The sequence below is a fragment of the Chiloscyllium plagiosum genome, unplaced genomic scaffold (genome assembly GCF_037043375.1).
Source record: "Chiloscyllium plagiosum isolate Xiang-an unplaced genomic scaffold, Cpla_swu_hap1 HiC_scaffold_31, whole genome shotgun sequence".
NCBI lineage: Eukaryota > Metazoa > Chordata > Chondrichthyes > Orectolobiformes > Hemiscylliidae > Chiloscyllium > Chiloscyllium plagiosum.
In genome coordinates, this window is record NW_028270169.1 from 7,306,190 (window position 1) to 7,332,189 (window position 26,000).

Consider the following 26,000-nt stretch of genomic DNA (forward strand, 5'->3'; position numbering starts at 1 on the left):
TCTGACGTCTCCTTTATACCTTCCTCCTAATATCTTCAAACTATGGCTTCTCATACCAGTCAATCCTGCCCTGGGGAAAAGTCTCTGGCTATTGACTCTATCTATTCCACTCATTATTTTGTACACCTCGATCAGGTCTCCTCTCTTCCTCCTTCTCTCCAGAGAGAAAAGTCCAAGCTTATTCAACCTTTCGTCATAAGGCAAGCCCTCCAGTCCAGGCAGTATCCTGGTAAACCTTCTGTGCGCCCTCTCTATAGTCTCTGTATCTTTCCTATAGTAGGGCAACCAGAACTGGACACAATATTCCAAGTGTGGTCTCACCAGGGACTTGTAGAGCTGCAGCAAAACCTCGTGGTTCTTAAACTCGATCCCCCTGTTAATGAAAGCCAAAACACCATATGCTTTCTTGACAACCCTATCCACTTGTGTAGCAACTTTGAGGGATCTATGCATTTGCACACCCAGATCCCTCTGTTCCTCCACACTGCCAAGAATCCTGTCTTTAATTCTATATTCAGCATTCGAGTTTGACCTTCCAAAATTCATCACTTCGCATTTATCCAGGTCAAACTCCATCTACCATTTCTCAGCCCAGTTCTGCATCCTGTCTATGTCGCACTGCAGCCTGCAGTAGCCCTCTATAATATCGATGACACCTCCAACCTTTGTGTCATCTGCAAATTTACTAACCCACCCCTCAACCTCCTCATCTAAGTCATTTATAAAAACTACAAGGAGCAGAGGCCCAAGAACAGAGCCCTGCAGGACCCCACTCAACACTGTCCTCCAGGCAGAATACTTTCCATCTATAACCACTCTCTGCCTTCTGTCAGCCAGCCAATTTTGGATCCAGATAGCCAAATCTCCCTGTATCCCTTACTTCCTGACTTTATGAATGAACCTTCCATGGGGAACCCTATCAAATGCCTTGCTGAAGTCTATATACACCATATCCACTGCTCGGCCATCGTCGACCTGTCTTGACACCTCCTCATAGAACTCCATAAGATTTGTGAGGCATGACCTGCCCCACACAAAGCCATGCTGACTGCCTTTGATCACACTATGTTTTGCCAAATAGTCATAAATCCTATCCCTCAGAATTCTTTCACAGGATTACTACTATACATTGACCTCAATCAAAAATGTATTCAATAACAACTTAGGACAGGAGCCATGATGACTGCTCAAACCCTCACTGGGTTACACTTGTATAGTGGTTTTGGTACTAGCATAAAAGTGATTGAGAATTTTGAAACCAAATTCAAAATACCTTCTCTTTTGAGAGCTAGCCACAAGATGTTATGATTGAAACTGCTGCTTTGTAAAACAAAAAGTGATTTGCAAATGCCCATTTTGAAAATAAATTGTCTGCTTCACTTATTTTTGGATAGGAGGTGACTGAGGTTCTGCCACATACAACCAAAGATACCCAGTTTACCAGTAATGCCCATATTTTAAGTGTAAAGTAAAAACAAGTAGCTGGCTGATCCTCTGTAATGAAGAAGACCAAATTGGATGGCTATAGCCAGCGTCCATGAGACAAGTTCAAAAAGCAAATGGAGTGAGCCACTACAGAAGACAAAATTGAAGTTAAAAATAACTTTTGTGTATCAGGACTGCATGGGTTAAAGAAATTGGTAATCATGCAACTAATATTAAAACAAAAGGTATCATTAAAGAACAGCTCAGTCTTAGAGTTTGTAGCTGTCTATCTTTTATTCAAGTATTAGCATTCTTGTCAGTTGTTTGGTTACATTATCTGTTCAACTAGAGATGAAAGCCCCCAGCTGACCACTCACAGAGGCTTTGCACAGACCTTTATATGCTGCCACAGTTAGCCAGTGATCAGATGTCTGCATTAGCAGTCATTATCCTTGATTAGAGTTGACCTTTGTCCTCAGGGGTCAGCAAACAAATACTCACTTTTCTTTCCCTCTCTCATCACAGGGTGTCAACACTATGTTTTTACTTTTTTTTGGCACCATCTGGAAGATTGTGCTTTTTACTGCATGAGATTTGAGTTACTTCTAGCTATTCCTGCAGAATAACCTCATAAATTTTGAATGAATCTCCCCAGTGTACAATTGATGAACACCTTCCTGGGTCAGTACTGAATTTTTTGAATATATGATCAGGATAATTATGACACTATTACATGTCAAAGGCTGGGCTGTTGTGGTTCAGTGGTAGTCTCTCTATGTTTGAGTCAAAGAGTGTGGTGCTGGAAAAACACAGCCATCAGGCAGCATCCGAGGAGCAAGAAAGGCAATGTTTCGAGCAAAAGCTCCTGATAAGGAATGGGAGTTGAGGGGGGAAGGCCCAAGGGGGCTGAGAGACAAATGAGAGGAGGGTGGGGCTGGGCTAAGGTAGCTGGGAATGTGATGGGTAGATGAAGGTGATAGGTTGGAGCGGAGGGTGGAGTGGATAAGTGGGAAGGAGTATGGACAGGAAGGACAGTTCAAGAGGGCAGTGCTGAGTTGGAAGGCTGGATCTGTGACAAGGTGAGGGAGGGGAAATGGGAGAACTGATGATATCCACGTTGATTCCATGTGGTTGCAGGGTGCCAAGTTGGAAGATGAGGCATTCTTCCTCCAGGTGTCGGGTGGCTAGAGTTTGACGATGGAGTAGGCCGAGGACTTGCATTTACTTTGCAGAGTGGGAGGGGGGAGTTAAAGTGTTCGGCCACAAGGCAGTGGGGTTGTTTAGTGCATGTGTCCCAGAGATGTTCTGTGAAACATTCCGCAAGTTGGCGTCCTGTGTCCCCAATGTAGAGGAGATTACATTGAGAGCAACAGACATAGTGGATGACATGTGCGGAAGTGCAGTTAAATCTCTGTCAGATGTGGAAGAATCCTTTGGGGCCTTGGACGGAGGTGAGGGGGGAAGTGTGGGTTTGCACTTCTTGCAGTGGCAGGGGAAGGTACCAGGAGTGGAAGGTGAGTTGGTGGATGGCGTAGACTCATGAAGTTGATGGAAGTTAAACAGTTCATCAGCTTCACGCATACCTTCCACCCTGACCTCAAGTTCACCTGATCCCAATCGGATACCTCCCTCCCCTTCCTGGACTTCTTCATCTCCATCTCTGTGACCAACTCAACACGGTCATCTACTTCAAACCCACCAACACCCACAGCTACCTGGACAACAATTCTTCCCACCCTGCCTCCTGTAAAATCGCTATCCTTTATTGTCAATTCCTCCGCCTCTGCTGCATCTGCTCCCAGGAGGGCCAATTCCACCATAGAACATCCCCAGGTGGCCTCCTTCTTCGAAGACCGCAATTTCCCCTCCCACGTGGTCAACGATGCCCTCCAGCGCATCTCCTCCACTTCCTGCATCTGCGCCTTTGAATCCCATCCCTCCAATCGCAACAAGGACAAAATCCCACAGTCCTCACCTTCCACCCCACCAACCTCTGGATACATTGCATCATCCTCCACCATTTCTGCCACCTACAAACAGACCCCACTACCAGAGATATATTTCCCTCCTCACCCATATCTGCGTTCCAGAGAGACTATTCCATCTGCGACTCCCTTGTTAGGTCCATGGCCCCACCAATCCACCCTCCACTCTCAGCACCTTCCCTTGTCACTGCAAGAAGTGCAAAACCTGGGCCCACATCTCCCCCTTCACCTCCATCCAAGGCCCCAAAGGATCTGTCCACATCCGACCGAGATTTACCTGCACTTCACACATGTCATCTCCAATGTCCATTGCTCTCAATGTGATCTCCTCTACATTGGGGAGATAGGATGTCAACTTGTGGAATGTTTCAGAGAACATTTTTAGAACACATGCACTAAACAACCCCACCACCCTGTGGCCGAATGCTTTAACTCCCCCTCCCACTCTGCCAAGGACATGCAAGTCCTGGGCCTCCTCCGCTGTCAAACTCTAGCCACCCAACATCTGGAGAAAGAATGCCTCATCTTCCATCTTGGAACCCTCCAACCACATGGAATCAATGTGGATTTCACCAGTTACCCCATTTCCCCTCCACCCACCTTATCCGAGATCTAGCCTTCCAGCTTGGCACTGCCCTTTTGAACTGTTCTACCTGTCCATCTTCTTTCCCGCCTATCTGCCCTATCCCCCTCTCCGACCTATCACCTTCATCTACTTATTGTATTCCCAGCTACCTTCCGCCCAGCCTCGCCATCCACCCAATTATCTCTCAGCCCGATTGGGTTCAGGAACCACCTGCTCCAGAGGTGTGTCATAAAATCTCAGACCAGGTTGGTTAGAAAATATATACAAGTCAAAGATCTAATCATGAAGTAAATAGATGCCCTGTATTAGAAGGATGTGAACTTTCGACTCGTATACATTAGGTCTGTCACAGTAATTTTTACCCTTACATATCCTCTCAACTTCTTTCCTGAAGGTGACACTTATTCTTGAGTAGGTGGGTACTGCAAGACCCAAATGATTGTTCACCATCTGTGAATGTAGCTATTCCCAGTGGAGTGAAGTGAAACTCTACCACTACTAATACTGTTCCTGATCCTGTTTTCATTGAGTGACTACTTTTGTGCATTTTCCAAGAGGATTCACTGAAATAGGGTCAGGAGCTGCAAGTTCCCTAACTCGGGCACTGAGATCAAATTTAATACTTCCATAGCAACCTGAGCAGAAGCAAGAAGTGTTCAAGTCTGGGCTCTTGTATCTAAACTGAGAACCTTAATACTGGCCCCTTTGAATGGCTGTTCATTTATAAGCACTACTTTGCATGTCCTTGAAGAACAAACCTTATTATTGCATTATGATGCTTTGTGAAAATTAGTATTCCTGACAAGTTGTTGACAATTTGTTATTCTGAAACAAAAATAACTCACTGTACTGGTGTTCATGTGACAAGGTACAGCCCGTCTTGCATACTTACAAATCTTTTCAGCAAAAGGCTCCAAGTTATTTTGAGCAATGGCAAACTCAGAGATAATTTTGAATAATCATGTTTTGCTTTCAAAGGAGACATTTTACTTTGATTTATCTTTTTTGGGCATATTTGCCCTATCTATTCTTTTGAGGCACTCCTCCTTTCTGGCTGAGACCCTTTGGGTGAAGAGCCACATGGTTGTTGGCAACACAGAAAGAGAGATGAGATCCTGAAAGTAGAATTTGGGGAACTAGGCGTGAAAAACAAGGCCTCCAAGGCAGTAATCTCATAATTATTCCCAGTACCACGTACTAAAGTACAGAAATAGTTGGACAAATGAATACATAGCTGGAAAAATGGACAGCTGGAAAGGAGGGCTTGAGATTTCTGGGAAATTAGGATTGACCCTGGGGCAGTTGGGACCTGTACAAGGAAAAAGGGTTACATCTTGAAAGAACCAGTACTAATATCCTTGCAGGAAGATTTGCTAGTACTGTTGGAGAGTGTATAAATTAACTTGTGATGGAGATTGGAACTTGGTGGTGAATTGAGGTAGAATAAAAATAAAACTATTTATGAGAAGTAGAGAAGCTATAAATTAAAGTGAAATCTAGCAGGAACAAATCCTAAAACAAATGTTAGTGATGGGAAGAACCAAATATAGGATCTGTTTGGGTGGAGCCAAGAACTGCAAAGGATGTTAAACATTGGTACAAGTGGTTTACAGATCATAATGGTAGCAGTAATGTAGAGTCTGGTAAAAATTAGGAAATTAGAGATGCAGATAACAAATGGAATGCAGCAATCTTGAGTGACTTCAATCTCCATATAGACTGGGCTAATTTAATGAGCACCAAATCTGTGGAGGAAGAATTCCTAGAATGTGTTTGAAATAGATTTTTTCTGGAGTAATATGTTAAGGAACCAATCAGGACACAAGAAAGTGCTAATTAATAATCTTGATGTAAAAGGATCTTTAAAGAATTTTCAGTTAAGTTTAATGTGGTTCGGTTTGGAACAAAGGTCTTAAATCTAAATGAGGCAATTATGAAGGTATGAAAAATAAGTTGACTGTGGTAGATTAGAAAAAAATATATTAAAAAGTTTAATAGTAGATAGTCAATACCTAGTATTTAAAGGACTAATGCTTGATTTTCAAAAAAACATACATACAAGAGCATTGCAGATGGAATATAATATGGATAAGTGTGAGGTTATCCACTTTGGAAAGAGGAACAAAGATGCAGAGTATTTCTTAAATGTTGAGAGATTGGAAAATGTTGATGTCCAAGGGGCTGAGGTAACCTTGTTCGTAAGTCACTGAAAGCATGCAGATGTCGCAAACAATTCGGAAGACAAATGACATGTTAGTCTTTATCACAACAGCATTTGAATACAGGAGCAAAAAGGTCTTGCTACAATTGTATAGCACACTGGTGGGACCGTGCCTAGAGTATTGTGTGCCTTCACCAGAAGAAGGATGTATCTGCCACACAGGGAATGTAGTGGAGTTTCAACAGATTAATTTCTGAGAAGTGGAACTAACCTGTGAGGAGAGATTTATGAGACTGGGCCTGAATTCTCTAAAGTTTTGAAGAATAAGATGTGATCTCATTGAAACTTACAAAATTTGTTTAGCGATAGGTAAAGTAGGTAAAGAAAGAATGTTTCCCTTATTGTGAGGATCTAGAACCAGGGAATAGAGTCTTAGAATAAAAGGCAAGCCATAAAAAAAACAAATAAAAGAAACAGCAAGAGATGAGGAGGAACTTCTTCACTCAGAGAGCGATCTTTGGAGCTCTCTACTCCAGGTAGAAAATGAGGACTGCAGATGCTGGAGATAAGTGTAGAGAGTGTGGCGCTGGAAAAGCACAGCAGGTCAGGCAGATTCCGAGGAGCAGGAGGATCGATGGTTTGGGCATAGGCCCTTCATCAGGACTTCTTCCAAGGATGCCTACCTTGAAGAAGTTCTCATCCTCTCTCTACAAGCATTCCTGATGCAGGGCTTATGCTCAAGACATCAATTCTCCCTCTCCTCGATGCTGCTTGACTTGGTGTGCTTTTCCAGCACTACACTCTCGACAACTCTCTACTCCAGAGCGCTGTGCAAGATCAATTATTGAGTTCAAGGCAGATATTGATAGACTTCTAGTTACTAATAACATAAAGGGATGTGAGGATAGAATAGGAATATGGCATTGAGGCAACTGATCAACTGTGACCTACAGGATCTAGGCATGAGGAGCTGAACTGCCTGTTGCTGCTCCTAATTCTTATCTCGTTCTGATGCATATTCTTTAGGTGAGAATTTTAGCAGTGCCAGCTGCAGAGGGCATCAGAGCTGAGCTCAATCCTGAACTCAGTCAAAGAACCATAGGCATTTTCCATAAAGGACATTCAGTCCATTGTGCCTGTGTCTATACCAGTTCTTTGCAAGAGAAATCCAAATTAAGTCCTCCATTCTTTCCCTTTTCTCCCCATAGACCTCCTTTATTATAATATTTATCTAATTTTGCCTTCCGCACATTAGTCTCTGCTTCAACAGACCTCAGCCACACTTTCCAGGTAGCAATGGTGGGGTGTAGCAACAGATACTGATATGGATTTGGAATTCATGCTGATTATTCTGATGATTATTGAAATATACTTACATGTTAATACTTTATTCTTAATATTCTAGACTCATTAAATAATTTCATATTTGTTTATTAAAAGAATCTGAAATGATTTGGAAGGAATTGTTTCTATTTGCATCAGTTTCAAGTTCCCTCTGCTTAAGTAATTGCCCCTTCCCATTCAAACCAGCATTGTAACCTCTTCTTCAAGAAACCCACACTGATTCCTTTATCCTTACAATGTACTGTCCCACCCCCCATCTCCCTTTATTGTGCAAAGTTCTTGCCTCTGGAATCCACACATTTATTTTCCAAATGTCTATATTCGAACTTGTCTGATCAGGTGTCTGCCCTTGCCACAACACTGAAAAGTCCCAATCAGAGTCAACACTGATATTCGCCATGATGGCAGACATAGTGCGCTAACTCTTCCTCAGTTCTTTGCAACGTTTGAGATGGCGAAGTCAACTTCCTATCACACCTGCCCATTATTGCACAGTGTGCTAGGACTGGAATTTCTCTACTGTTATTCCGTTATTCAAGATTGGAGCATCTTGAACAATGAGATTTCTTGCTTGGAACTGCTACCCTGTCATCTTTACGTCTGCACTGTTACTCCTGCAGAGTTTACTTGGTTCCTTGCCCTTTGAATCCATTCAAATTCCTTAATGACCTCAAGTGACAGCTGTCCCTTCAATCAACTAAGCTCCTATTCTCCAAAATTACCTGGCTGGCCTCCACTAAGACTCGGAATGTGTTGCTGGAAAAGCGCAGCAGGTCAGGCAGCATCCAGGGAACAGGAGAATCGACGTTTCGGGCATAAGCCCTTCTTCAGGAATGTCCTTTCCTGAAGAAGGGCTTATGCCCGAAACGTCGATTCTCCTGTTCCCTGGATGCTGCCTGACCTGCTGCGCTTTTCCAGCAACACATTTCCAGCTCTGATCTCCAGCATCTGCAGACCTCACTTCCTCCACTAAGACTCCACTTCCTTTCATAAAAATCACCATTTTTAATCAAAATTACCCCTTCTAATAATTCCTTCTTTGGTCCAGTGTGCATGTTGCTATATGAAACTCCTAGGACATGTTAGAATATTAAGGGCAGTTTATGAATGACTGTTGTTACTCAGTTAGCAGTGCTCACTAATCACAGTCATTGATATATTTTGTAGTTTTCATACATGCAAAAAAACCTAACCATTTATTTATTTTAAGGAAAATTAAAAGTCTCAGGGTATGCATCACTTTCTGCTGAATAAAATACACCTGATTGAGACAGTTCTTATGGTGTCAGTCCCCTTGCTGGAAGTAATTGAGATCTCCTCAGAGCCATAGAAAGAAAATGCTTGGATTTCAAAAGCATAAAGTTTATAGACATCAAAAATATAATTTATTTTGCATTTCGTCAACTGATAGTAAAATCTGTGCACTTCAAGAAATAGAAGACCTGGAGAAATCTGTAGTATCTTAATTTTTTTTAAAATGTTTATTTCAAAAAAGCAATCTTATGCAATCTTCAATCCTGTTTCTGATATGCTACATATATCCACACCATTTTTGATGGTAATTTTTAGGCTGGTTGAAAGAAAACTGAATCGAGAAAAGGCTAAAACATTTTTTTAAAACCAAAGGATGAAGCCATGTTTATGAATGGGGTTGCAAAGTGTAGTTAACTTAAATTAGTTGCTGCATATTGTTAAAACTGGTCAAATTGACTTGTGAATATTGCTAGGAGAAAGTGAGGACTGCAGATGCTGGAGATCAGAGCTGAAAAATGTGTTGCTGGAAAAGCGCAGCAGGTCAGGCAGCATCAAAGGACCAGGAGAATCAACGTTTCGGGCATAAGCCCTTCGTCAGGACCCTGAAGAAGGGCTTATTCCCGAGATGTCGATTCTCCTGCTCCTTTGATGCTGCTTGATATGCTGCACTTTTCCAGCAATACATTTTTCAGTTGTGAATATTGCTGCATACGTAACTTTATTTTTCCTTTCAAACTTCATCTTCTATCCAACTCCTCTTTTGCCCATGTCACTTACTGTTTTATAGCTGGGATTTGGACAAAGCAGTTCCAGTGTCAAAGTTGTTACACCATTGCTTATAGGTAAAATCCAAAACCATAGATCGTAAATGTAAAATAGTGACAAATATGTCGAGTCAGAAATTTTGAAACAAATCTTAACTCCAAAAAAGTAATGAATTTGTTACCACTTACACTAGATGATGTGAATAGCATTATTGCATTTAATCAAGACTTTCAAAAAGAAATTGGATCATCACGTGAAAAGGAAAAATTCAAGGACTACATGAGAAAAGTGCAGTAGTGGTACAGGGTTAGTTGCCCTTATAGGCTGTCAGTACAGATACGACGAATTGAAAAGCCTGCTATGCTATAACCGTTCAAATATTTCATAAGTATGTGAGAGAGAAAGCCATAGAAAGATATACTACTAAGATGAAATGTAAGTGAGATAAATATCTCTGGAGCATAAACACCAGTATAGTCCACTTGAGCTAAAAACCTTATTTCATTACTATAAAAACTACATAATTAGATGACGTATAAAAGTAGTGGAGTTGTCTGTGTTATTGTCACTAGATGGTGATTAGGAGCTGGAACTTCCCCTAATCAGAGCTGTCAAGGTTGGAGGTAGTATATTGGCATGGATAGAGAATTAGCTAATGGGCAGGAAACAGCGTGTGGGAACAAAGTGTTCTTTTTCAGGTTGGCAATCCGTGACCAGTGGGGTTCCATAGGGATCAGTGCTGGGACCATAACTGTTTACAATATATATATTGACTAGGCAGATCAAAGTGAAAATACTGTCACAAAATTTGCAGGCAACACAAAAATAGGTGTAAAGGCAGGTTGTGAGAGTGATACAGACAGTTTACGGAGATATATTGATAGGTTAAGTGAGTGACAGCAAGTTGACAGATAGCATATAATGTAGGAAAATGGGAAATTGTTCATTTTGGAGGAGAGAACAAAAGAACAGAAAATTACTTAAATGGAGAAAAACTCCAAAAAACTGCAGCAGAAAGTGATTTTGCATACTTATGCGTGAAATGCTGAAAGCTATCAAACAGCTGCAACAGGTAATCAGGAATGCTGGTCCTTATTTCAAGGGAATTGAACTATGGAGTAAGGAAGTCTTGCTGCAACTGTACAAGATGCTGATGAAACCACGTATGGAACCTGTGACCAAATTTGTCCTCCTTATTTAAGGAAAGAATATATTTTATGGGAGGCAATTCAGAGAATGTTCACTCAGATGATTCCTGGTATGCAGGGATTGTCTTCAGAGCAAAGGCTAAACAGTTTCATAGAATCACACAATGAGGGAGCAGGCCATTCAGCCCATCAAGTCCACACCAATCCTCTGAACAGCATCCCACCCAAACCAACTCCCCTGCCCTATACTCATAAACCTGCATTTCCATAGCTAGCCCACACATCCCTGGACACCATGGACAATTTAGCATGGTCAATCCACCTCACCTTCATATCTTTAGACTGTGGGAGAAAACCAGAGCAAACCCATGAAGACACAGGGAGAATGTGCAAACTCCACACCGACGGTCACCTGAGGGAGGAATTGAACCTGAGTCCCTGGCACTGTGCGGCAGCACTGTTAACCGCTGGGCCACTGTGCTGCCATTCACCATTTGGACTCCACTCTTTGGAATATAGCAAAATGAGAGGTGATGTCACTGAAACATACAGGATTCTTAAGGGGCTTGACAGAATAAATGCCAAGAGAATGTTTCCCCATCATGGGAGAATCTAGGACAAGAGGGCATAGTTTCACAATAAAAGGGGTGCCAATTTAAGACTGTTATGAGGAGGAATTTCTTCACTTGGAGGGTTGATAGTCTTTAAAACTCTTTGCCATAGAGAGCTCCGGGGATAGAGTCCTTGTATATGTTAAGGGCTGAGATAGATAGATTTTTGATCAGTAGGCAAGTCAAGGGTTGCAGGAAAAGAGCAGGAACGTCAGTGTGAGGAATGTCAGATTGGCCGTGATTCCTTTGAATAGTGGAACAGGCTCGAGGGGCTGAATGATCTATTCCTGTTGTTATTTCTTATGGTCTTATAGCTCTAAGACCAATTATAGCATCTGTACTCCTATCTGAACTGAACACTCCTACACCATTTCGCTTTCCCTGTGCCTCCTAAATTTTAGCAAAATGTTTCAAGGCAGTGAGACACTTCATCATGTGAATGCAGGAATTATGAATGTAAGTTGCTGAGCAGCAGTGAGACCAGTTAGTGAAATTCCTATGTTTAATCATATTTCTGAAACCTGAGTTCCTGTCCTTTCTTTCTCAGCCAGGAGGTAGCTTGCCTATCCACTGCCTTTCTTGCTGATGATCTCACCTGTACTTGTGAGAAAATGCTGTCACTTGCACTGTACTATGTGCTGTCTTTGTTGAACTGGCACACTAAATGTAAAGAAAATGAGGCAACAGAAAACTCTTCTTGGAAGAGAAGGTAATTGTTAAAATGCCAATATATTGGAAAAATAAATCAATTACTTTAAAAAGGTATTGATGAGATTAAAACAAAAAAAATCAATTTTTTTGAAGTTTGACCTTTAAAATATTAGGCTATGAGACTATTCTGTACAAAGGAAAGGGAGGAGAAAATGTTCCCGACTGAGGGAACCTGTGGGCGCCTGATGCAGGCATTGTCCTGTACATGAGTCTGCTCTGGGCAGAGGGATGAGCCACAAGGTAATTGCGCAGTACTCTGACCACTCCTGTGGGACTGACTAATGAAGGATAAGAGAAATACAATCTTCATACTAGCTGACTGTTGAAAACTTTAATAATTAATTAGTGTACTGCTATTGCACCCCAGGGTCAGGGATCAAAGAGGAATCTTCAGGCAGCTTTATGTGCAACATTAAGTGGGCATGGTCAGGATGTGAATGTGATGAGCATGATCTTTGTTCAGCTAATTTTACAAAATGACATAGGAATAGAGAAAGAATAGCCAAGCTCTGATTTCAGGTCTGTTGTTTAAATATGGCATTCTGTTTTGTGCTCTCATGGAAATTTTCTGGCTGGTGGGCTTTGTACCTTTGAACAGTAGTGAAGACTACAGCACTTCTGCCAATAGTAACTTCAATTATCTATACTCGTGGGCCCCTGTTTATGATTTGTTTTGTTTGGCATCACAATATGCAATTCAGTTTATTTTTCCACAAAGGTGCCCTTGCTGTTTTATAACTTTATTGTTGACAGGATGTGACCTTTTTGGCGAGGCTAATATTTGTTGTACATTCCTAGTGAAGGAACAGCAATGTAGGTTCAAGTCAGGATGACAGCTTAGAAGGGAGCTTGCAGCTCGAGGTATTTTCATGCTCTTGCTATTCTTTTCCTTGTAGCTGATAGAGACCACTGGTTTGTAACTTGCTATCGAATGATCCTTGGTGAATTGCTGTTGTGGATCTTATGCAAGGTCCACGGCCACTGTGCATCAGTGTTTGAGGGGGTGATAAGGTGAAAGCAGGTTACTTTGTTCTGAAAGATGTCGAGCTTTTTGAGTGTTGTTGACCACACTCATCCAGTTAAGGGAAGAATATTCCATCACAATCCTGATTTGTGTTTTGTAGATGGTGGACAGACTTTGGGCAGTCAGAAGGTAAGTTACTCATCTCAGAATGTCAAGCCTCTGACCTGCTTTTGTTGCCACAGTTTTGATGTAAAAAGGGCCTGCTATTCCCAGTACGGAGGTCATTGGTTCACAGGATGTGTTTTATTCACTCTGTGAGATTGTGTCATGTTTTTGAAAGTGCTATGTTTGACCTTTTTGTTAATGTAAAGTATGTGTGTGTGTAAATGAGGAATGAGTGTGGAACAGCTGTCACTATGCTTCAGGCTATATTCATGCATGGTGTAATATTCATGAATGTTTCACATACATTGGTGGAAATCACAAGTGTGGACTTTATTTCATGACGTTACTGTATTTGATGTTAATAGGCTACACCTGACAATGAATGAATGACTTTTTTCTGAAGGAGATTTCCATGTTGTAAATCGTTTTATAATAGGCTCCAGAAAGGATGAGACAGCGTGTATATGCTAAATGACTAATAGCAAGTGCTCACATATTAAACAACGTGACTGCACACCACTCAGCTGTTTATGACTCTCACTCACTTCCTGATAACTGAATGATTATTGGCAAACAGGTTATTCAGTGAACAGGAAACAACTGCTTCTCGTTAGGTTGACATGAACAGACACAATCTGTCTCCGACAGATTTCTCCTTATGTCTCCAGCATAAAACGGTTCAGACCACAGTATGTTAACACTAAAGAGGAATTGAACTCATAATTGTAATTGGTGGTCAGATGAACTGTCATTTGCTCGTGCTGCTGTGCCCTAGAGTTTTTCTATGAAGAGCAGGTCAGAGCCATACTGACTTCTTCCTCGGAAGTTGAGGAAATGATTGCAGAGAGGAATTTCCTGCTGCAAGCACTTCCTTCATAAATTTGATTGTTCTGTGGACAGGAAACATTTGCAATAACTAGGTCTTTCCCACAGTTACGTCGACGCATCTAAAATAGAGGCAAATATCTCAAATTGACAAGCAAAGAGAGAGGGACACACACAAGGAGACAGAAAATGACAGACAGGGACTGAGAGAGAGAACTGTGAGGGCTAACTAAGCTGAGTAGCTCACTGAATTATTTCATAATATCCAAATTCAAATACAAAGCAACTATCCACAAATTTTCAAGTTGCTAAATGTAAGTGTAACTGACACATTCTGAGACCCTCATTGACCCGGAAATTATTGTACACTTTGGTAGGAATGACATAATTAGGGAAAAGATTAAGGCTTTACAGAGTGAATATAAAAGGTTAGGTAGAAGATTAAAAAAACAGAACCTCAACAGTAGTAATCTCTTGTTTACTTTCAGTGCCAAGCTCAAATGAGGGAGAGAATAAAAAGATAAAGGAAATAAATCAATAGCTGAAAATATGGTGCAGTATTCAAGGATTCAGATTCTTGGATCATTGGGATCTCTTCTGGGGCAAAAAAGACATGTTCAAAAAGTATGGGTTTCGCCTGTACTGGAAAGGGATTAATATCCTAGCAGGAAGATTTACTAATTCTACTAATGGAGACTAAACTATGAGAAAGAGGGAGTGGAGTAACTAGAAAGTTAGATAAAGATGGTTTTGAATGTGAAAATAACAAATTAATCAAAAAAGGCAGAAAAGAGCAAGTTAGAGAATGAAGTAACTCTGAAGAATGAAACTGCATTTATTTCAATGCAAATGGTCTTACAAGTAAGGATGATAAATTCAGGGCATGTTTGGGAACATGGTATTGGGATGGCATAGCTATTACAGAAACTTGACTGAGGGATGGACAGGACTGGCAGCTGCAATGTTCCGAGTTTCAGATGCTATAGGGAGGATAAAAAGAGATACAAAAGAGGGGAGGAATGGCAGTTCTGATGAAGGAAAACATTACTGCTGTAACTAGAGATGATATTTCTGAAAAATCATCCACTGAAAAATATAGGTTGAAATTAGCAATAATAAAGGAATGATCACTTTGATGGAATCATGTTATAGACTCCCCAATAGTCAGTGGGAAATTGAAGAACACATATATCAAGAGATTTCAGTTACACATAAGAATATTAAGGTTGTAATAGTAGATTATATAAATTTTCCAAATGTTGACTGAGACTACCAGAATGTTAAAGGTTTGGATGGTGAAGAATTTGTTAAATGTGAACAAGAAAATTTTCTTTATCAATATGAAAATGTTTCTACTAGAGAAGAAGCAAAACTTGACCTTGAGAAATAAAAAGGGGCAAGTGACTGAAGTGATAGTAAGGGAACAGTTTGGGTCTTGTTATCAGAATTCTATTTGTTATAAAACAGTAATGGAAAAGGTTAAGCCCTCCATAAAAATTTAAGTTTTTAATTATAGTAAGGCATATTTTAACGGTATGAGACAAGAACTTTCAAAAATTGATTGGAGCACAGTGTTCACAGGTAAGGGGATGTCTGGTAAGTGAGAGGCTTTCAAAAGTGTGATACCGAGAATTCAGAGTTATTATGTTTCTGTTAGAGTGAAAGGTAAAGCTAGTAGGATTAGAGAACAATGGATGAATGAAGACATTGAGGTTCTAGTTGAGAATTAAAATTAATCGTATACAAGATATAAATAGCTGGGTTCAGTTGAATCTCTTGCAGATGAATCTCTTGAACAGTATAGGGGCATTCTAAAGAGGGGGATCAGGAAGGCAAAGAGAGGATATGAGATAGCCTTGGCAAATAAGGTTAAGCATAATCCAAAGAGATTCGATTAGTACCTTTAGAGCAAGAGAGTAACTAGAGAGAGGGTAAGGCCCCTTAAAGATCAAAGAGGTTGCCTTTGTGTTGAACCTCAGGAGATGGGAGAGATATTAAATGAATATTTCACATCAGTTTTTACTGTGGAGAAAGAAATGGTGGTTAGAAACCTCAGGGAAATAAATATTGATGTTTTGAAAACAGTTCATATTACAGAAGAGGGAGTGCCGGAGGTCTTAGAAAATATAAAGGTGGATAAATCTCCAGGATCTGATCTAGTGTATCCCTGGACTTTGTGAGAATTTAGGGAGGAAATTGCAGGCCCCTTGCAGAAATATTTGCATCATTTATAAATATGGGTGAGGTGCTGAATGACTGGAGAGTGGCTAATGTTATGCCTTTGTTTAAGAAGGGATATAAGGAGAAGCCTGGGAACAATACACCTGTGAATCTGACTTAAGTGGTGAGTAAGTTGTTGGAAGTGATTCAGAAAGATAAGATTTATATGCATTTGGAGAGGCAAAAAAATGATTCGGGATAGTAGCATGGTTTTGTGTGGGGGCAATTGTATCTCACAAACCTGATTAATCGTTTTGAGGAAATAACCAACAAGATTGATGAGGGCAGAATGGTAGACATTGTTTACTTGGTGTTTAGTAAAACCTTTGACAAAGTTCCACATGGTAGACTAATGAGTAAAGTTGGATCCAATGGAATTCAGGGTGAGCTTACCAATTGGATACAAAATTGGCTTAGCAATTTTGAGTGGTGGTGAAGGGTTTTTTTGGACTGGAGGTCTGTGACCAGTGGTGTTCCACAGGGATTTGTGCTGGATCCACTTTTGTTTGTCATTTATAAAAATGATTTATCTGAGAATATAGAAAGCTTGGTCAGCATGTTTGCAGATGACATCGAGATTGGTGGTGCAATCAGTGAAGAAGGTTATCTAAGTGGACAGTGAAGAGGTTTTCTAAGATTGCAAAGAGATGTTGATCAGTTGGATCGAAGGGCTGAAGAGTGGCTGATGGAGTTTAATTTGGATAAATGCATGGTATTGCATTTTGGTAAAACAAACAAGACCAGCACTTACACAATTAAAAGTAGGATCTTGGGTGATGTTGTAGAACAGAGAGACTTCGGGGTTGAGGTACATAATTCTTTGAAGTTTGCATCACATAGTGATAGGGATAGAGTTTAAAAGTGTGGCGCTGGAAAAGCACAGCAGGTCAGGCAGCATCCCGGGGAGCAGGAGAGTCGATGTTTTGGGCATAAGCCCTTCATAGGCTGGTTAAGAAGGTGTTTAGCATGATTGCCTCCAATGCTTAGACCTTTGAGTACAAGAGTTGGGACATTATGTTGAGATTGTACAGGACAATGGTGAGGCCTCTTCTGGAGTACTGTGTCCAGTTCTGGTCACCAGTTTATAGGAAGGATATTATTAAGCTGGAAAGGGTTTTGAAGATGCTCCCAGAAATGGGCTGAGACTTTTCACTGAAGCATGGGAGGTTGAGGGGTGATCTTATCTAGGTTTATAAAATCATGAGGGGTATACATAAGTTGAATGCCAGGTGTCTTTTCCCTAGGGTGGGGGATTTCAAAACTAGAGGGTGTATTTTCAAGGTGAGAGCAGAAAGATTTTAAAAAGCTATGTGGGGCAGTTGTTTTACACAGAGAGTGGTTCATGGGAGGAATGAACTTCCAGAGGAAATGATGTATGTGGCTACAGTTACAGCATTTAAAAGATATTTAGATAAGTACATGAATAAGAAATGTTTGGAGGGATATGGGCAAGCAGGTGGTCTAGTTTAGTTTGGGGTTGTGGTCGGCTTGGACTGGTTGGACCAAATGCTATATGACTCTGTGACTCTACGACTGTCTGTAACATTTAAATAGCCATTTATTGGTGTTGATGGGGTTCATGAACTCTCAGAGCCTGGAAGGAGAAGATAAATATGTTGAAGCCATCAGATATCTGAATGTTTAAAGCCAAGAATGCCACATGCTATTTGAATTCTGTACAAAGGATTTTTTTTTAAATGTTTGTATTTATTGACTTAGATACATATTGCTTTCTTGGCTGTACACAAATAAGATACTTTCAGCAATGATGGTTGGTTTTCTTTGGGTAGCTGATTGTATCTTTTGAAGCTTAGGACTGAAACTTTGAAAGTGTATAAGCATTTTTGAAGCTTATTTGGGATTGTGTGAGAATTGGTGAAACTGTTTGTAGGATATCCTCAGGTGTAGGTCAGTATTTGCTGAGTGACCTGAAAATGTATTTCTACTTGGAGATGGATCCCTTCATTAGTAATTATGTGGGCCTTCCGGGAGGGAAACGGATATGCAGGTGTGAACCAGTATTTTCCAGAGGTCACTGGATTTTAGAGATTTTCTTAAAGTTTGCTGGAAATGTATCAATATTCACAGCTCATCCACACATCAAGTCTTTAAACCACTTCAGTTGACCATCTTTCAATGAAATAAAACAAAAAAAAATGCTTACCGCAGAGTTAAACTGAAATCATGCCCCTGTTAGATTGCTAATGTTCTAATAATGCTGTTTTCTTCTCCTCATAGTGGTTTCATCTGTCAGTCCTGCACCAAGTTTTATACGCCATGAGTCTTATGACAGCCTGGGATCAGACAACAGTGGTCAAGAAGATGAGGAGTGGTTGTCACAGGTGGGGTTTGCAAAACAATATTTACCTATGACTGCTGATGAACAAATCCCTCACAATGATCTTTGCTTTCCATTCTCCGCAATCATGGGCTCACTTAAAACTCTGCTGTACATATTCTAACTCATTTCAAATACAATCACTTATAATCCTGATTTCAGTACCTTAAATTGGCTTAAAATTCAGTGATTTTTATTTTTAAAATGCTTGTCCTTGAGTTCAAATCTTTCCATTGCTTCGCCTCTCCTATATCCATAATCTCCTACATCTCTCTTTGTGCCTTGCATTGTGATTTCTTGCCCACCCTCAGTATCTGTCAATCTACCTTTGGCAGCCATTCTTTAGCAGCTTTGGTCTCAAGCTTAGTCATAGAGTCATGAGCTCTTGAATTTCCTCCCTAACTCTCTCTATTTCTCAACATGTTTCTCCCACATTTAAGATATTCCTTACTTCCACTTGTCCTATAATATAATTTATATTCTGAGTGTCCTTTTGTAATATCTGACACACAGTTCTTGATAGAGAAAATCGAAATACGTATTTTTAGATTTAGTGAGATTATCCTTACAGATATTTGAATCTACGCAGCAGATTGAAATGGGACTCAGAAATCAGCATGTGATTTTCCTGGAAGTATCCAACTAACAGCCAAAGGATGGGTTCTGAATCCAATTAAAAATGACGGGTGGGCTTTTGAAGGTTAAGAAGCAATCAAATGACTTGTAGCAAAAAAAACAGTAACAGAATGCAATAGCTGTGAGTGGAGACACTCAATCCTTTTTTTTACAATTTATAAAACAAAAAAGAGGGCTTTGCGATTGGATCACTGCTATGGTGAGGGTGGACAGCAGAGAAGAAAATTTAAAAATAAGGCAAGTCTCATTAAGTGGATATGAAGAAGGTTTTTGTTTCTGAGGGTCATTGGACTTTGGAATTCTCTTCCTTAGAGAGTCATAGAAGCTTGTTTACTGAGAATATCCGAGGCTAAATTAGACAGATTTTTGATTACCTTGGGAGTTGAGGGTTAATAGAGGGTGGCAGACAGGAAAGCTGAGTTAAGGCTCTGAATCAGAGCAGATATTGTGGAATTGAGGAGCAGGCTTAGTGGGCTGAATGGCCTTATAAGTTTACAGAGTGACCTGGGGTTGTTTCTGCATTCAGTCAGGTAGTGAAGACATCCAATTTTGCCTTGTCCAATTCCACACTTCCCATAATTCTGCCACCAGGAGGCCATTTCCAGACAGCTAAACTAGCCCCCACCACTTTTGGGAACCCGAAGGGCAAGTGGAAAATCTGAGCCCCTCCCATTAAGCCATCAGGAAAATAGCTGGGAATGAGAAGGTGATGAAGCTGGAGAACTGGTACAATGTTTATCATTATCTCATCTTCATTTTCAATTCTGGTGGTGTTTCATATTTTAACCTGTAAAGCCTGGTTTTTTTTTTGGATGTCCCATATGAATTCACAGAGTTGACAGTCTAATGGTATTTTAGCTGGGCTGTTAGTCCAGAGACCCAAGTGATGTGCTAGAGACTCAGGTTTGGTTCCCGCAACGACAGATGGCGAAATTAGAATTCAATAAAAATCTGGAATGAAGACTCTTGTTGATTGTTGGAAAAATCCATCAGGTTCACTCATGTCCTTTAGGGAAGGAAAACTGCCTCACTTAATGGTCTCCCATTCATGTGATTCGTGATCCATGTGGTTGATTCTTAACTGCCCTCTGGACAATGAACACCGGCCCAGCCAGCAATGTCTACATGCTGTGAATGAATATATAGCCAAATGATTCCGGTTTTGAATTGCAAATATTCTTGTTACAAGACAGCAATATGTCACAAATAGAAAATGAGATAAGTAACTGGTTAATATGAGTTTGATGGGTTTCTTTTTATTTTGGAGATGGGTACATTGACCATGATATGTAAAATGCCATCTTGGGGTAAACAGGACCTTGATTTAGAAACTCATCCAAATGTTGCCAGCTCTGACACTGCAGCTCATGAACAATACTTGTGAAAGGAGGAGAGTGAGATAGCGACAGAGAAACTTAGAGAGGGAATTCCAATATTAGCCCAGATTATGACTGCGGTCCTGGAATGGAGCCCTTGACCCAATCACCTTCTGATTCTGAGGCAAGTGTAATTATACTGAACCAAGCTAAATATTTAAAACAAAATTAATTCATTTGTAATTTGCAGAAATGTTGTCTGTGATGTTCTTCCAAGTGTTCTGAACCTCTTTCCGTGTTGTTTATCCAAACAAACTGTAACACTATGTTCTTCATCCTCATAGTGAGGCAATAGTATTCTGGGTAGGATGGCATTATTCCAGTTCAGAAATGTGTATATTTTATTTTAAGTGTATATTTTAATTATAGAAAACATTATAAAATGATTGCAAAACTTTAAAATCAAAAATCATTTCTAAAGGTGACTAAAAGTTTCTACTAGTGACTTACATCATTATCCAACTGATGGTGGAAGAAGAGGACTTATGCAATAGGCTCGTCAATATATTTTAACACCTGGCACATGTTTTATTCCTTTTGTTCCACATCGAGGGCCATGAAATTTGTGCAGCCTTTCTATAAATTAGTTTCAATAAACATTAGCTAAGTTGGTCGATAAAATATGTAAAATACCTAATGGCACCAGTGCGTCCATCAAAGAGTGGGAGGTGAAACAGGTTTATGGTAGGAAATTAGATTAGATTAGATTACTTACAGTGTGGAAACAGGCCCTTCAGCCCAACAAGTCCACACCGCCCCGCCGAAGCGCAACCCACCCATACCCCTACCTTTACCCCTTACCTAACACTACGAGCAATTTAGCATGGCCAGTTCACCTGGCATGCACATCTTTGGACTGTGGGAGGAAACCGGAGGCACCCGGAGGAAACCCACGCAGACACGGGGAGAATGTGCAAACTCCACACAGTCAGTCGCCTGAGGCGGGAATTGAACCCGGGTCTCTGGCGCTGTGAGGCAGCAGTGCTAACCACTGTGCCACCGTGCCGCCCACGTTGAAATAAGACAGTCCATCTCACAGCAAGAAAGTCCATTTACCTCGCAACATCTATTTAAACAATGAACTGCAGGAAACAGTTTATAGAGTTATTTAAAAATAATTTCTTTGAACTACAATAAACAAGACTCCCAAATGAAACTGTAGCAATATCTCCCCCCCAAAAATCAGGGTAGTTTCTTCAGCAAAATGCAATGAGTGGAGGATGATTACAAAATACAAATGTGAATAGAAATCAAATTCAGTCACTTAAAACAGTGCAATCGCCAAGTATGTTTGACAGGGAATTACCCAAGGATCACGGTTCATGCTGGTAATAGTGTATGCAATGGTTTGAGACATTAAGGTTACTTTGTAATTTGAACAATTTGGGCTTGTTTGCTAATTTTTAAAGTTAAGTGCTATGCAATCAGTGAATGATACATTTCAATGAAGGCCATTTGGTCCAGTGTTCACCCTTTGCAAGAGCTATTCAATTGATCCTCCTCACCAAGTCTGTCCCCAGAGAGCCCTTTACACTTTTTTTCTCAATTATTCATTAAACTCCCCTTTTGAAAGTCAATCCACTAAATTTGCTATTTAGATGACTTCCAGCTTGAACCACAAGCCTAGATTGCTTGAGGAACACCAGGTCAGAGTTGATGAGCTAGAGTGTGAGCTTTGAACTCAGCCACATCAGGGAAGGGGATGCTGTGTTTCAGGAGGCAGTCACACCCTATAGGTTAAGTACTTCAAATTTGGCCAGTGGTTAGGGACATGAGGATGTGACTACAAGTGAAGCAGAGAGAGAGAGATCCTGAATTTAGCATTGGAGGAACCTCAGCTCTTAACCTTGTCCAAATGATATGAGGTACTTGCTTGCTGTGTGGATCAGGAAAAGGACTGTAGAGAGGATGGGCAGCTTGACTACTACAACATGGTACAGGAGGCCATTGAAATGGGGGAGTAAGAAGGAAAGTGGTAGTGGTAGGGGATTCTGTAATTTAAGATATAGGTAGCGACTTTTGAAAACAGGAATGATAGTTCTGCATAGTATGTTGCCTGCCTGGTACCAAGATAATGGGCATCTCACACCAGCTTGAAACAATGTTGGTGTGGGGAGAGGGAGGATCTAGTTAATGTGGTCCATGTTGGAACCAACAGCATAGGCAAGAGCTCCAATTATATGGAATATCAAAAATTCAGAACAATAATACAGGGTTCCAATCACTGGTTATTACCGATACCACATGCAAATTGACATAGACATAAGAAAATTATGGAAGTAAATAGATGGCTAAAGATGTGGTGTGGGAAAGAAGAATTCAGTTTCATGGGACACTGCCATTGGTGTTGGAACAGGAATGAACGGTACCATTCAGACAGGCTCCACCTGATCCATTGTCCTGGCAGAAAGGCTAACTAGGGTGGTCACAAGGACTTTAAACTAGTAAATGGTGGTGAAGGAGTGCTCTTGGGAAGTCAGTATAGTTTCAAAATCAAGTAACATGACAAAGTAAAGAAACAGTTAGAAATCCTACTTCAGGAATGGCAAGTAATGGCAAAACTCTAAGGATCGTATTGACTAAACCAGAAGAGAGAAATAATAAACAGTGAATAAAGCAACAGTGCTGAGGGCAGGTTGTAAGGCCCAAATAAGAGTTCAATGTAAATTGCACACAGCGTAAGGAATAAAATGAGCTGCAGGCACAGATTCAAATTGGAGATTATGATATGGTAGTCATTACTTAAATATGGTTGCAGGATGATTGAGATTGGGAACTAAATATACCAGATTATGAAGTTTACAGGATGGGCAGAGGAAGTGGAGTAGCTTAGTGATGTGAAACAAAATTACATCAATGATGAGGGAGGGGAAAGCATTCAATAGAGACTGTATGGGTGGAACATAAGAACAGTAGAGGATCTAAAATTGTAATTGGTGTTGTGTACAGACTCAAGATTAGAGTGGTGCTGGAAAAGCACAGCAGGTCAAGCAGCAGTCGAGGAGCAGGAAAATCGACATTTCGGCAGGAGCCCTTGCCTGGTAGCAGCTCTGAAGTGCTATGTTATAGAAATGCAGAAATTAAGCAAGTGTAGAACAAAGCTAGTGTAGTATCAGTTGGGAATTTTTAATTTCAACATAGACTGGGAGAGGCATCTGTCAGAAAGGTAGTGAATTTCTGGAGTGTACCTGGGATAGTTTCCTATAGCAATATATCCCATATATAACAAGGGAATAAACAATATTATGTTTAGTAATGAGAAATGAACCAGATTTAATTAGTCACCTAATTATGCATGAACATTTGTATATAGTTATCATAACATGACCGAGTTAAAAGTAACATTTGAAAACGAATAGCATAAATCAATTAGTTTTAGATTTAGGTAAGGCCAACTTTCACAAGATGAAACAGAGATTGTCCATAGTAAACAGGGAACATCTGCTATTGAGTAAAACAGCTAAAGAACAGTGGAGGATGTTTAAAGAAACATTTTAGCACAATACAAAACTAGTTTATACAGAGGAACCTCAATTATCCGAATACCAATTATCCGAAAATCGGATTATCCAAAGGAGATCTCGAGGTCCCGACAGAGACATTGCATCAAAGACGTGTGTCCAACACTGATCCCGTCTTTTGTTTACAGTGACTAAAAGTGCTGCCGAGAACAGTCCCAGACTGATGGAAGCGCAGACACCGTCTTTAAATGACAGACCTCCCACCCTGACTCTCTCTCTTCCCACACTTTCCCTGGAATTCTACACAGGGGTGTACCCTAAAGCTCCCTTCCCCAGACAATCTCTCCAACATTGCCCAGTACAGAGCAAAGGTGGAACCTGTCAGAACGTTGCAGTAAAAAGATGTGTGTGTGTTGGAGACTAACCGCTTCCTCCCCCCCATCCCCTCAAAGGGCAGTAGTAGCAGCAGCAGTCGTGTTGTTGGTTTCCAGTCCAGCTGCCCCAGAGAGGGGGTGGGGGGGTGCACAGGGGGTGGGGGAGGGGTAGGTAGGGGCAGTGCTGGAAATGTGTTGCTGGAAAAGCGCAGCAGGTCAGGCAGCATCCAGGGAACAGGAGAATCGACGTTTCGGGCATAAGCCCTTCTTCAGGAATGAGGAAAGTTTGTCCAGCAGGCTAAGATAAAGGGTAGGGAGGAGGGACTTGGGGGAGGGGCGTCGGAAATGTGATAGGTGGAAAGAGGTCAAGGTGAGGGTGATAGGTCAGACTGGGGTGGGGGCGGAGAGGTCGGGAAGAAGATTGCAGGTTAGGAAGGCGGTGCTGAATTTGATGGATTTGACTGAGACAGGCTGGGGGGAGGGGAAATGAGGAAACTGGTGAAATCCGAGTTCATCCCTTGTGGTTGGAGGGTTCCTAGGCGGAAGATGAGGCGTTCTTCCTCCAACCGTCGTTTTGTTGTGGTCTGACGATGGAGGAGTCCAAAGACCTGCATATCCTTGGTGGAGTGGGAGGGGGAATTGAAATGTTGAGCTACAGGGTGGTTGGGTTGGTTGGTCCGGGTGTCCCAGAGGTGTTCTCTGAAACGCTCCGCAAGTAGCCGGCCTGTCTCCCCAATATAGAGGAGGCCACATCGGGTGCAGAGGATGCAATAGATGATATGTGTGGAGGTGCAGGTGAATCTGTGGCGGATATGGAAGTTTCCTTTGGGGCCTTGGAGGGAGGTGAGGGGGGAGGTGTGGGCGCAAGTCTTGCACCTCCTGCGGTTGCAGGGGAAGTGGAGGTTGGGTTGGTGGGGGGTGTGGATCTGACGAGGGAGTCACGGAGGGAGTGGTCTTTACGGAATGCTGATAGGGGAGGGGAGGGAAATATATCCTTGGTGGTGGGGTCCGTTTGGAGGTAGCGGAAATGACGGCTGATGTTGCGCTGTACATGGAGATTAGTGGGGTGGTAGGTGAGGACCAGTGGGGTTCTGTCCTGGTGGCGGTTGGAGGGGCGGGATTCAAGGGCGGAGGAGCGGGAAGTGGAAGAGATGCGGTGGAGGGCATCGTCGACCACGTCGGGGGGGAAATTGCGGTCATTGAAGAAGGAGGCCATCTGGGTTGTGCATTTTTGGAACTGGTCCTCCTGGGAGCAGATGCGGCGGAGTCGAAGGAATTGGGAGAATGGGATGGCGTTTTTACAGGGGGCAGGATGGGAGGAGGTGTAGTCCAGTGTTGGGGCAGACGGGGTACAGGCGGGGGGTGGTGTTGGATGGGATTGGGGGCATGCAAGACGGTGTTGGACGGGGTTGGAGGCGGGGGGACGTAGGCTCATGTGCACTGTGATGCTGCCATATCTCCTGAACAGGGAGCAGACTCCAAACCCCAGAAGAAAAGCATTCATTCGATTAACCGAATAATCAATTATCCAAACGAAATAGCGCCCGCCCATCTCATTTGGATAATCGAGGTTCCTCCATACTCCTGAGAGGGAAAAGCTCCACTTCACAAAAAAAAACGAATCATTAACAAAGAGTTAAGGGGACAGCAT

The 26,000-nt window shown here is 41.5% G+C and overlaps 1 protein-coding gene across 2 annotated transcripts in view; it reads left to right on the plus strand.

Annotated features, from left to right (window-relative positions):
• The window catches only part of bcas3 (BCAS3 microtubule associated cell migration factor), a 1,223,934-nt gene that overhangs the window by 721,568 nt on the left and 476,366 nt on the right, over positions 1-26,000 (plus strand). For both annotated transcript variants that reach the window (XM_043718095.2, XM_043718097.2), the window contains one exon: positions 18,403-18,506. In XM_043718095.2, coding sequence (XP_043574030.2) covers positions 18,403-18,506 — 104 coding nt within the window. The remainder of the gene's footprint in view (positions 1-18,402; positions 18,507-26,000) is intronic.